General features: G+C 40.7%; 1 protein-coding gene across 3 annotated transcripts in view; it reads right to left on the reverse strand.

Moving 5' to 3' along the window:
* The window catches only part of LOC126400136 (liprin-alpha-3-like), a 39,239-nt gene that overhangs the window by 18,462 nt on the left and 7,357 nt on the right, over positions 1–13,420 (reverse strand). For 2 of the 3 annotated variants that reach the window (XM_050060645.1, XM_050060643.1), the window contains exons 2-8: positions 10,183–10,998; positions 5,471–5,572; positions 4,820–4,984; positions 3,123–3,197; positions 2,952–3,011; positions 2,615–2,743; positions 32–124 (exon numbers count right to left, since the gene is read on the reverse strand). In XM_050060645.1, coding sequence (XP_049916602.1) covers positions 32–124; positions 2,615–2,743; positions 2,952–3,011; positions 3,123–3,197; positions 4,820–4,984; positions 5,471–5,572; positions 10,183–10,518 — 960 coding nt within the window. In that variant the 5' untranslated portion in view covers positions 10,519–10,998. The remainder of the gene's footprint in view (positions 1–31; positions 125–2,614; positions 2,744–2,951; positions 3,012–3,122; positions 3,198–4,819; positions 4,985–5,470; positions 5,573–10,182; positions 10,999–13,420) is intronic. The other variant, XM_050060646.1, reaches the window with a different exon arrangement.

A 13,420-nucleotide genomic window follows, 5' to 3' on the forward strand; every position in this document is an offset into this window, starting at 1 on the left:
GGCCGGGAAGAGACAGATTGGCCCTACAGACCTCTTTCACTTCCCTTTGGAGCTTCTGATTGGCCTCCTCCGACTTCGTCACCTCCCTCCTGGCGGCCGCAAGCTGTTCCTCTATTTCCCCAACCTGACGTGACACCACAAAGGGACACAAGATGACATAGATTGGACCTATGTGAGTCAGTGTTAACTGCCACAGTGCCGAGTGTGAAGAGACACGACAAGTGATTCATTACTAATGTCTGTCTGGTCAATGTAAGACTCCTTGAAAGCGTCACTGACATAAGTGTAACATGCTGAGAGTCTGACGCATCTCACACGCAGTAGAAATGTTCCTCAGCTCAGTTTTCTCATAAAATCCTCTAACAAGGCAGTAAAACATTGTGTAAGTTATTTACACTAACCTAAATAGTTTCTGCCTATTACACAAGACTTTTTCAAACATTGCTACACACACTGCGTCTATGGATGAATTCAAATGGCGTCATATTGCACACTATAGTAGAATTATGGCTATTTGATGCTGGTGCAATAGTCTAACTGGCCACAAGAGGGAATAGAGAGCACAGTACTGTACATAGATCCCCTCCTTTTGGGGATATACTCTTGGAAATACTTGTGTCATAGCTTGCTTGGAGCATACTAAAAGAATTTATTACAAAATCCAGTGTTCATTATATAAACTAAATTAATGGAATATATGCACATTACTAATGAGCACATACACTTGTATTTCTATACTAGTGAAGTCCCTGATTGACTATAGTCCTCAGTGATAAAGAAACCCTGACCTTAAAGGGATAGTTTGGATTTTTTGATGTGGTGTTGTATGAGTTACTTATCCAAAGTCAGTGTATTACCTACAGTAAATGGTGGTTGGCAAGCCCTAGAGTTTGTAGAAGCCTGCAGGAGTACTGCCATGGAAGCTAAACAATGTTCTGCTGTGGAAGGGGCCAGCATATTTTAGCCACCTACAAAAATGCCCACCCAAGAAAAATCAATATTGGTGTAAGTGTATGCTATATTTAGAATATTTTCACTGCTTTACTTTGCCATTGGACAGCCTTTTCAGTAAAGGAACTAAACTGGAAGTAAAACTGGTCTATGCTCTCCTCAAAGCCAGACTCAATTGACAAAAACAGTAATTATACCTCTCTGAACATGGAGTTGCTGGTCTACCGCTGCCTCAGTGATTTAGTTTGTTTGTGTTATTGTGTGACTTTGGTGCTTTAAAGCTCATTTTAGATTCACCATAACAAAAACAAACTAAACAATCAAGGCAGCAGTACACCAGCAACTCTGGTGTTCAGCAAGGTTAAATTACTGTTTTTGTCAATGGAGTCTGGTGGCTTTGAGGAGCACATAGATGTAAACAGCTTCAGTTCCCCATCAGAAAGGGTTGTTTGATGACAAGGTAAAGCAGTAAAAAAATTTAAATAAAGCATACACTTGCACAGATATTGATTTTTTTTAGGTAGCTAAAATACATTTTCCAAATTGGTGGCATGCTGACTGCCATCTACTGTAGGTGATACACTGACTATGGATAAGTACCTCATACAGCTCCACTTCAAAAAAATCTGAACGATATTAAAAATAATACTTTGACATTTTGATAAATGTAATTCTTTGCTTTCTTGACGAGACTTACATGAGAAGATAGATATCTCTCTCAAGTCCACTGTTGAACCGTTCCTTTAAGAGACAGCTCTGACTTTCCCTCTAATCTTAAAGCGAACCTAGTAGCTATCTCAACCTTAAAATGGCAATTTGTAATTTTTTGCATTTTCTGACCACAGCAAACATGATGGTATACACCGAGTACATTTGTGAAGCTGTTTTGCTGTACCTCAGTGTTGTTGGTGTAAAGTTGTCATCAAACTAACATGATTAAAAACAGCACTTATGGAAGTGATAAGGATAAAGCCCTGTCAATATACAAGTGTGACCCTGCAAACAAATTCTCAACTGCAAAGCATGAGAAATCCAGAGTAAACCAGAGTAAATGCATGTATTAACTGAAACATTTCAGCTTAGATTTCACATTTGAAAAAACACTGTAACACTGACATATCCCTCTGAAGAAGTGAAGATGCCCCTGCTTTACACAAATGTCATATCGATCTTCACAATGACAGATATACAGAAACATCAACGTGTCCTCACACAGCAGTTCATATGGTATCATCGAAATTACTGCCCAACGAATAGCGTTGTTACATTGGTTCTTCACCTAAAGTTACGCACTAAACATAAAGTTACGTAGGTTAGGTTTAGGTAAGTAAAGCTGCGAAGATATGGTTTATGAAAAGAAACATGGGTCGGCTTTGTCACAGTACGCACTTAACGTTAAGTTACGTAGGTTAGGTTTAGGAAAAGAACGCTATAGACTGCAGGTTAGCTTTAGGACAGACTCACTGGTCTCCTGGGTTAAAGTCCTTTGTCTGTTTGATCCATCCACCATGCCAAACCACCTCCCTACACAGACTTTTGCTCTTTATACTATATCCTTCTTTACTCCCATCAGCATATGGGTTACATACGAATTCTGGTGCATAACTTTTTGTCGGCATGCGTACAAAGAGTGCGTGAAAACAGCCTAGAAACATATACTCACCTGTCGGCACATGAGGGCCAGCCTCTCCCTCAGCTGGGAGAGTTCAGCTCTCTGCCTCTCTATCTCTCCTTCTCGCTGTCTCTCCAGCTCGCTATCCTCCAGACCAGTGGAGGGACCATTGGGTAGTCGCTGGAATGATGACAATAAATGAGAGTGATGATGAAAAATAAGCAGTTAGAATCAGTCGAGGTTATGGCAAAAATAAATGACTTGTGGATGAGGTAAAAATCACACTGACACACCATGGTACCCATACATCTACTTTTCTACTGACTCTCTGGACGCTAACACATACACAAAAACAACTGGAACCAACATGCATAAAACCCTCCCTTACATCTTTCCCGCCGTCCACCCCTTGTTGACGTCTTTTAATTTGGTCTCTTAAAGAGATTACCTGGAAAAGGGGAGACAAAATAGGCAAAGAGATGATACAAATGAATGTTATTTCTTCAAACAAAGCAAACGCATCCTTGAGAAACAGAAAATCAGTCACACTGGGCTTTACCTCTTGAGAAGATGCGGCAAGTTGGTCCTCTAACATGGACACCCTCTCGAGGGCCACACGCAGTCTCTCTCGCACCTGTGGGGTAGAACAATGATTGACCATCATGGCGTTTACAGATCATAATTAGATATGCAGTTACACATGTACATCTTCTTGACCTCCCTGATAAATTACAAGGTGACAGAGCCAATCAAACACTTCATAGGAGACCATAACACTGTGTGCATGAGGTATTTCTGTGCCCTACACTGCCACACAGTTGATCCCACACCAGCATTTCTGTTACGATCACCCTGACGATGAGGCTGGTAGAATTTAATCACGGGTGTCTGTGTTCTTCTAGGAATTTTTTAAAGTGCCTACATCTTCAGTAAGAATGAACAATAATTTATTGAGTAACTCCTACTTGCAGCGAACCCTTTAGAGCAGCACTTGATCTATATGAATGCTCAGAGCAGCAATAGCAAGGATTTAGCCTTTACGAGAAAGCAACAACGGCATCTTGTGAGCTAAAATTATCCTATAATTCTAAAAATTTCATATCACTGTCACTTACTGTCACAACCTACATTCAATCCAAAACATGTGCAAAAAAGGTGCATGTCCAAGTCTGCACTGCAGCCATCTAAGATCCTAAAGGTAGCGGTGGATTAAGTACTATACTATACTATACTATACTATATACATACCATGGTCTAAAAATACTCATTACAAGTGAAAGTCCCGAAATAAAAAAGTTACTTGAGTAAAAAGAACTTAAGTATTATCTGCAAAATGTTCTTTAAAGTTTAAGTACTCATCATACAAAATGGCGTCTTTTACTCACAAGTGTTTCTATGTGACATTTTAATGTTGTAGTTTTTCAGTGTGGAGTCAGTTTAAGATACTCCATAAACTGCTGGATAGATTTGTACTATAGAACTGCATCAGCCAAATGTACATTCTGGGAATCGATAAAAGTGTATCTTATCAATATCAGCATATCATTGCTAGTAACAAGTTTAAAATATATGTATTGGAGTAAAAAGTACACTATTTTACTCTAAAATGAATGGAGTGTAGGTATAAAGTAGCATTAAGTCAGTGACGTGAGCAAAGTAGGCTACAAGTATGTTGAAACTGTAGTATTTGAGTAGGCTATATAAACAAATGCAGGTTCTATCAATGCTAATGGCCTATGCTAACAGGCTACGAACTTAAGAGATGTTTCGAGCTTTCTTAAATTTAAGAGTATTTCTAAGTTAAAAGACATTTAATAATGGCTTTTATTGTTTAATATGCAGTGACAGTTTTTGGCCACTTAGGGGCAGCAGAAACAACAAAAGACACATAACACAATATTGAGATAAGGTATCACCTTTTAAGCTAATATAGCTAATATGTTAGCAAACAGCCTGTTTACACATCTAGCAAATGCAGAGCAACATTAGCATTAAGTCAATATTATGTTTCTGGTCACCTGATGAATCTAAGTCCAGTACTAACTGTATTGGCTCTATTTTGGTCTCTACCAACTCCAGAGGGAAATATCTGGTGTTTTAACTGTTGAATGCTTCACTTTGTTCACCAGCTTGCAGCTAAGAAAGGGTTTATGACCACATGCGACCCCTTTCACATACAAGTAGTCATAACATTTATTGATAGTAACCACTTTGCAGGCCCAGATCTACAATGCAAAACACTACAGTTTGACGCACCTTCTCATCCAGAGCCTTGTGGTGCTCAAACAGAGACTTGAGGGCCTTGAGGACTTCCACCTCACTGGAGACCCCCGCCGGGGACTGGGCTTGTCTTTTCACCACCGTCATCCTCAGACTGCGCTCATGGCGAGACACCAGACACTCCAGGTGTTCCAGCAACAACTACAGGAGTGAATGGATTGAGGGGGCAGGAGACAGGAAGGTGGCAGGAGAATGCATGAGGTGAACAGAGAGAGGTAAGAGAGAGAGTGTGAAGGACGGGGACACATAGGATGAGGAGGGAAAGAGAATAAGAGGCAGAAACAGAGAGAGTGAGGTGAGAAAAGGGAGAGAGACAGGGAAGGCTCAAGAAGATACAGAAGAGTGAAGGGTTTAAGAAGTGACAATGAGATGAAATTGGGTGTAGAGAAGAGCACCGGGTAGCAGAAAGGGACAAGGAGTGAGTGGGAGAGATAAGGAAAGCAGATATGGACACAAAAAGGAGTCACGAAGAGAAAATGTGGAGGAGAAAGAGGAAGACAAGGAGGAAAAAAACCCAACCCAGAAGCAAATGAAACAGTGTCACACCCACACTACCACAATGGGTGAGGAAGATAACACAGAGGCTGTTACAGTGCTAATAAGCAAAATGGCCGCTAAACATCTTACACGTGTGTTGTTTCTCTCCGCCTTGAGCTCGGCAATCTCCTCCTCCCTCTCCAGAAGCTGCTCCCGGCAAACGTTCAGCTCTTTAGTCAACACAGCAAACTCCTGTGGAACACACAAGCTGCGTTCAGGGGCAAGGAAAACAAACTGTTTAAATGTATGGTTTTAATGGTTCAACGAAAGTGCTCTCTCTGCTCAGCCGCTCGAGCTGCGACGAGAGTTTAAAGGGACAAATAATAATTCAGGCCAGATAAATCTAGTGACTCTGAAAATTAAATGGAGTTGGCTGCGCTCAGCACATACAAATGAACACATTGCACTAAAAATATACATGATGGAAGCCCTCCAGAAACACACTGTGTGGAACACCTGAGACCAGGAACGCAGGGAGACGTACATGTTGTAAACCTACATAACAATCATGTAAATCACTGACACAGTTTCCACCACCACTCTCTCTTGCTCGTCCTCCTCTGTGAACTCGCATTCATGGATGGATTACATCACACTGTTACACAATGGCTCTGCACTGGAATGCACAAGAGAGACCCCCAAAAACACAGCATCGATATGCCATTCACAACACTGCTGGGAATACATTTGCAACTCCTGCATAACGCTTGGTGCAAACAGGAGAGCGTGTCTTACATGATTTTCTTAAAGAAACCACGGTCAGTGATTTCTTTATGTCTCCATAAAACACCATCAAAGCCTTCATCTTAGAGGCAATTGCTGTTTACGAGAATGACAATGACATGCAGTCAGGATTACCTGCTTTAGGATTCAAAAACAGTTGACAGTAGACACATGAAATTGGTTTGTGTTTGCGTGGAGGAGGGAAGAGAGACAGAGCCAGAGAGAGATCTATACAGATGGTGACGCAGTGGGTCCATTGGCTCTTGGCCTTATGGGATTGTTTCTTGTTTGGATAGGGGTCAGCTTCTCAGTTGGCTTCCCTTGTCCCCTTATTGTTTCGTTTTTTATTCATCTCACTCTATCTTTATTAGGCCTCCATTCATTTAAATGAATTTGCAGCCCTGCTCTGTGATGTGCAAGGAAACGGAGTTGTATAAAGGGGAAATATCATTTTGAAATGCTTTTGACTGGAGTGTTGGCGACAAATTAATAAAAGCTTTGTACAAAATATCATAAAAACTTTTACGTTTAAATGCAATTCAGCGATGTAGCCCTTTAAAGTGGAAATAGCAATGTAATGGCTATACGAGTGGTTCCAAACCGGTGGGTTGCGGTCCAAAACTGGGTTGTGGGCCCATTCTGAATGGGCCGCAAATGACCAGCACAGAGCTTTTATTTTGAAGTGCTGTTTTCTGCTGTAGAGTGAGCGACTAACGAACAGCTACTTAACAGAGATGGCAAACTAGCTCAACAACGTGGCCAAACGCAAGTATGACGCTGAATGTATTTAACTGTAGGACCTCGAAATGATGACTCAGGACAAAACTGGACCCTGTGGCTGGACCAGTTGGGAACCAGAATAATGTCACCATCAACATTTAGACTGGTTCCCTATAAGCCTTGCTTTCACTATGCATTTCTGTTTTCCCACTGGATACGATCACCTGAGAAAAAGAAGACTCGATTTACGGTAAAAAGAAAGTTCGTCAACCAACGCGCAACCAAAAGAGGAAGTGCATAGCGTTTTGGTTTTCCCCAGGAGCTTTTGGTACCACAGAGTATTAATGTAAGTTCTTTGCAGTCACTATCCCTAGTGGAAATGGCTAATGGTGGAACAACCAAAAGGCCTTTTTAAATAGGAATTGTGCAAATATGCAGGAAAGCCCAATCAGTCTTCATTCAGCATTGGCAGCATAAAAACACTGTCCGTCACCATTCCTGTCATTTGACGGTTAATGGCCTCTTCGTTTGGGAGGGCAAGGAGGGCAATTCCTTGACTACCCAGTTGCTCATCTTTACAGTGTCTTTCAGGTTCGCGTTTCCCTCTTGCTACTAGCTGTTCATTCCTGCTATCGGCTGTTTCCTGTTAGTCCGCCGCCAGTGGCTCGCACGTGCGGCGTCATCAACAGTTCCTCCTGTGGCAGAAGGGTGCCTTGTTCTTTTTAAACCAAAGAGGTTCCTCCAAAATATGTTTACCCCTATGTGGCGGAAAATTGGGCATGTCGGATCAACTCGCCAATCCGGCTCTGTGTGTCTAAACGCTTGCAAAAACGACCATTCGCTGAAAATCTGGCAGTGTAAAAGGGGCTAAAGTAACTGTAGAAACTGTGGTAGTTGCTAGGCTCCGAGGAAAACAGCAGGGTTGCAGCAATCAACACTGGTCTTGGTCTCGCAATATTTTTTTTCGAAGGTCTCAGTCTCGTCTCTGTCTCAGACAAAGAGGACTCAGGATTTTATTTCAAAACCAGTCAAGGCCAAAACTGTGGGGATATCACTTAACTGCCTGTGCAAAAAAGGAGCGTTGAATAAAGAAGTTAATATTATCTCCTTAGTGTTTGTATTTGTTTGTTCATTGTAAACAAAGAAAAATCCCCACACATAAAATTCACCTCTGCAATGCCTTTTGATTATTTTATCAAGTAACGTCTCATGGCACTTATTCATACAGACATATATACAGTATATGGCAATAAAAAAGGTGAATAAGGAAGAATTTCATTTGCTTTCTGTGGGTGTTTTTATAAGAATGTGGCTCTTTCAGATCAATGCGAGGAGCGCCTAAAGTTTGCATGTTGCACATTTTATCTTAAGTGTGTCATGCAGTGTGAGGGGGGAGCTGAAAAGTTATCTGTTTCCACTTTAACAAATGCTCACATCATGAAGTAAATGTTTGTTGAAATACCTCCAGGGAGGTCTGCAATGTTTGGTCTGCAATTGATGATTAGTCAATCAAATGTCAAAAATGAGTCAGTGATACCTATTGCAATTTCTTAAAGCCTAATTTGACAGCTTCAGATTATTTGTTTTGTTGTATCAACAGTCTAAAAACACAAAGATATTCAGTTTACTATCACATAATCTACATTAAGAAATGCGGCAAATCCTCACAACTGGGAGGCCAGAGCGAGGGAAGGTGAGGCATTTTTGCTAGAAAAATGAATTAAACAATAAAGCAGTTTTTAAAATAGTTGCTGATTATTTTTCTGTCAATCATCTTATTGATTATTCAACCACTTGTTTCAGCTCTAGAAGTGATAATTAGATGTTATTTTGGGTCTTGTTTTGTCATTATCCTGTAATGTGTTCTAACTGCTTTAGGAGAAATGAGAGAGCAATATACTAAATTGTATTGTACTAGATTATAGTTTTTTTTTATGATAATCATTCTTGTAATAGGCAAACAGTAAGTGGAAATCATATGTGTTGACAACAATGAGAGCAGTTCTGGTGACTTAATATGCTCCAGGTTTACTGCAAGTTACTTTTCTGTCTCCTTTCACATCTTAACATCGAAATTAGAATTAAAAACTTAATAAAAACATCTTCTTGACTTAAAATAATGACAGTGACATTATCTCTTGTTACTGGATTAATACGGGATTAGTCGAGTCCGAGGCGACATTTATCACAAAGCACAACGTGTGCACAAGAAATCTGATTGACTTGGTTAATGTGTGCTGAAACATTTTACTCTATAAAAAATAATCCACTGGTTCAACTTAAAAAAATTAAGGTAACAATCTGCATGCATCTTTTTAAGTAGTTCCAACTCATTGAGTCAATCCTATGTATATTTTATAATCTGACGAACTTAATTAGTTTAGTACTTAACTTAAAAAAGATTAATTAAGTTGAATCAACTTAATATTTATCCAAAAGGTGTGTTGACATTTAGTAGTCAAACTATTCAATTTTAGTTACTTAACTTGTTTATTTTAATTCCATCCCACATAAAAATGTCAAAAATGTTTTTGATTTTCATCTTAACTGACTAAAACAAGTTAATGAAACAAACGTATTTTTTTTTAAGCTGAAAATCTTCTTTATTTTAAGCATTATCCACTAACCCCGTGAATCATTTGGTGGCGGAAACATAAAGAAACCTCACATATAGTGCTGATAACACAGTAAAATGCAACAGCAAACTATTTATACTATAAAGATGATGTCCCAGTGTCCCAGCGAAGGAAGAAAAGCTGTTCATGATAAAATCTTCACATTCCAGTTGTTGTTAATAAGCAATTTCACCCAGTAAACTAAAGATAATTCCTAGAAAATCAAGTATTCATCCACGTTAAGCTGAAGCCATTAACATATTAGCTTCCAGCATCATTAATCGTCCTCTAACAACATGGTCAACAAACATAATAAAACCTGATTACACAATAAGAAGAAAATTGCGGATGCAACTTAGACTAAACAGCCAGAAGATGATAGGAACATAAACCCTCTGCATTAGTAAGAACAACATTAGTGAGGAAAACTCTGAAGATGCAGAAGGGGGCAAAGTATTTAACATCCACTTTCTAGAGTCTCTCTGCATGAACTGTCACTGCAAAGGCTTACTGTCTCATGAGCTCGCTTCACAGTGACACACACTTAGAAAAACGCAGTCGTACATAACTAGACACTGATAGCGCAGAGGATAAACAAACGTTACCTCACAAGGAGGAGTGTTCAACGTAGCACACTTCTATCAGCCCAAACTTCCACTTCCAAACTAGACTGATCCTTCCACATATGCACAGATTGTACATACACACTTACACACACACACACACACACACACACAGTTGTACCTGTGGCAGAGCGATGGATAGCTGCCTCTGAAGTGACTCCTTTTCATGGCCCAGCTCACGGAGGCGGAGCTGAGCCGTGCCCAGACTGTCCTGTGTCTCCCTCAGGTTCTCCAGGAGCCTCTCCCTCTCCGTCAGCATGTTGACCATTAACGACTCCAGGTTCCCTGTGCTGCCTCCTTCGTCTCCTCCGCCCCTGGCCTCCCTCCCACTGAAGCCTCCTCCGCCCATCGCACCTCCGGGGCCTCCGACTCCTGCCCCGGCAGGTGAGGAAGGTCCCCCTCCAGTCCCACTCCGCCCATCCTCAGAAATGGTGGGCATCACCTCGCACATCATCATGAGACCGTGGCGTGTGTGTCAAGTTAATAAAGAAAACTAAACGAGGGATTGTGCGTGCAAAGTGTTTGTCTTCGTGCCTTGGGTTTTTATGAGCTCATACTAAAAGTTTGATGTACAAAATATAAATCTTTACATCTTCAGTTTTCCAAAAATATCATTCCTTTGGTCTGCATATCTTCCTCTGATTATTGCCTTTATGTTTTTTTTAATTTATTTATTTTTTATCAAGCACTCTGTATGTCTTTGCTCACTAGTCTTCCTTTAAAGTCCCAACCTGCATGGTAAATGATCAGAATGCTTATGTGTTGCTGTGTTATGCAAGAGGAAGGAGTATCTACGGGGAAGCCGTTCTGTGGGTGGCTGGGATTGGCGGAGGGTGAGGAAGGGAAAGGGGTTATGGGGAAGGAAGGGATAAAAGAGGGCCGATGCTCCTAAATTGTGTCCACGAGGCAGAGCTCCTCACAGCACCGGGGGTGAGAGCTGAAAAAGAGAACAGGCATTGCATTAGATCCCCCTCAATAAACTTCACTATGCATGGAACAAATGAGAAAGGGCACTGTAAGAGTGAGCTGGTAGTTTGAGATAACAACACACACTAATGCAAGTCCATGGAAATGTGACAATAATGCCAACTGATGGTTTTCAATTAGCATTTCTGACAAAATAAAGAATATGTTGACTTAGTGCATAATAATGTGATGACAACTCCAATGAATTATGAATTCTGGATCTCTGCTTTACATCAGCTGGGAGCCTTTAGAATCTCAGGTTACAGTGAATGAAATGAATGATGTATCTGAGTAGCATACACACTGAGTCATGCAACTTGAGAAATGTCTTGAGGAGACAACTATGAAACTGTTCAACACAAATGCTGCACTGAATTTTCTGTGTTCAAGGAATAGTTTGACATTTTGGGAAATACACTTCACTTTTTGCAAGAAGATTGACACCACTCTGTTGTCTGTCTGTTGAAAATAAGCCTACAGCTAGCAGCTGGTTAGCTTAGCTTAGCACAAAGACTGGAAACAGGGGAAACAGCTAGCCTGGCTCTGTCCAAAAGTAACAAAATTGGCCTACTGGCACCTCTAAAGCCCACTAATTAGCATGTTATGTTAAGTTGGTTTAATCTGTGAAAAAAATGTAAATGTACGACCACAATTTAAGTCATATGCCCTGTACTTCCCAATAATATGCATTTTTGCTCAAACATTACAGCCTTATGCACGTCCAAGTAGTCTGCCTAGGCACTTGCATGTGTTTGAACACGAAAACGCATGTGTTTAGGAAGTACTGAGCATAACTGAGACTTGTATTATACTACATGAGTTGTGTGAGAGTTTGTGGATGTCCTAGTATTTCTATCATTAAAGGTAGCCCCCAATGACTTCATGAAATGCAAGAAAAAAGTTTTCTTAAGGAATTCAAGGTAACACGCGGTGAGTAATTGAGATGGGCTACAAATGGTCATTTTGCAGGTGAAGTATTCTTTTAACAAATTCCATATATACTACAGAATGAGTCTCTTTCTGTCCGTCTGTCTTTTGTATGTTTGTCCTTCAGTTTTCAACATTTCATTTGATCGACTTCATACTTGGCGGGTGTGTTGCTGAGGACCCAAGGAAGTGCAGTGTCAATTACAAGCCCTTGAGATCTAGTCTATCTATTAGTAGTGCATCACTACTGACAGAAGTTGACTAGTAACTGTTACACCGCTAAACAGCATGCTGGGTATAGATCGCTCTCTGTTGCTTGCTACAGTACATCAAGAAAGAGAGACAAGAGAGACTGGAGACGTAGCAAACTCAAACATTTCTAGCATCAGCAATAGGAATAGGAATCAAGAACTGTTCCCAGTTGAGAGCCAGTCTGAAATTGTCCGATCCATCTGAATTGTATGTCTCCAAGCTTATCAATTCCTTTTTATCAATGGCAGCATGTTTTCTGATAGTTGCACATTGCTAAACTATGATGTCAAACTCAAACATCTATGCTGTTGGAAACTTGCAACAAGAGGGAGTCATGGCGGGGACAAAGAAACTGTCCAAAGAGTTGCTTCATTTGACAAAGAGAGATGACAATGCTGCTATATTGTCTGTAAAATGATCATTTTAAGTAAGGATGGAAACATCGGCAATATGTTGAAACATCTTTTTAGGAGACATGGATTTAAATTCCAGGATGGTCGTGTAGGCTATTTGACACTCTACGCATGAGTGCTATAGCTTCCCAATCGAGCAGTACATTTGATACAGAGGGTACCGTAATAACTGCTGAAAATAAATGCAGGCCTGCTGTTTTCCACGCAGAAAATTGATCGGGAATCTATAAGAGAATTGATATAGAAACGGATCAAAACGCAGAACCCAAAATGACATTGGTACCAATAACATCTTACCACTTACCATCCCTAGACAGCAGCGTAACTTTTAGAAAGAATGCTTTTGTTCCTAGAAATAGCCCGGTCCCAAATAGCTAGCTGTTAACAAATGATGCATAGGCTATACTCCAGCATCATAGGGGACACATCTATGTTATAGCAGGTGTATTGCTCAGGACCCAAGAAAGCGCAGTGTTGATTGTTAAGTTTTTTGGATGAGCGATTCTCGGTAACTGTATGTTCCAACCAACAGTGACCACAGCTTCCAAAATGGCTGAAGTCATTAATTGTTAATGAGAGCCTGGTGACTTGGGCGACCTGGTTATCAGCCGCGCTTCTTGGGCGACCAAAGCAACCGGAGCGGGTCCGGAGGGGAGTTAAAACTCGTTTAACTTTATGGTAATGAGCTCTGACGCGGTTCGGCGACAACCAATCGAAATGCTGACGTGCTTCGATGAAGTGGGTCCCAGAGAACAAGCCATGTAACTTTGGTTCCTACAGCGCACTTGTTCCGACAGTGGA

Source organism: Epinephelus moara, chromosome 13 (assembly GCF_006386435.1).
Source record: "Epinephelus moara isolate mb chromosome 13, YSFRI_EMoa_1.0, whole genome shotgun sequence".
Classification (NCBI taxonomy): Eukaryota; Metazoa; Chordata; class Actinopteri; order Perciformes; family Serranidae; genus Epinephelus; species Epinephelus moara.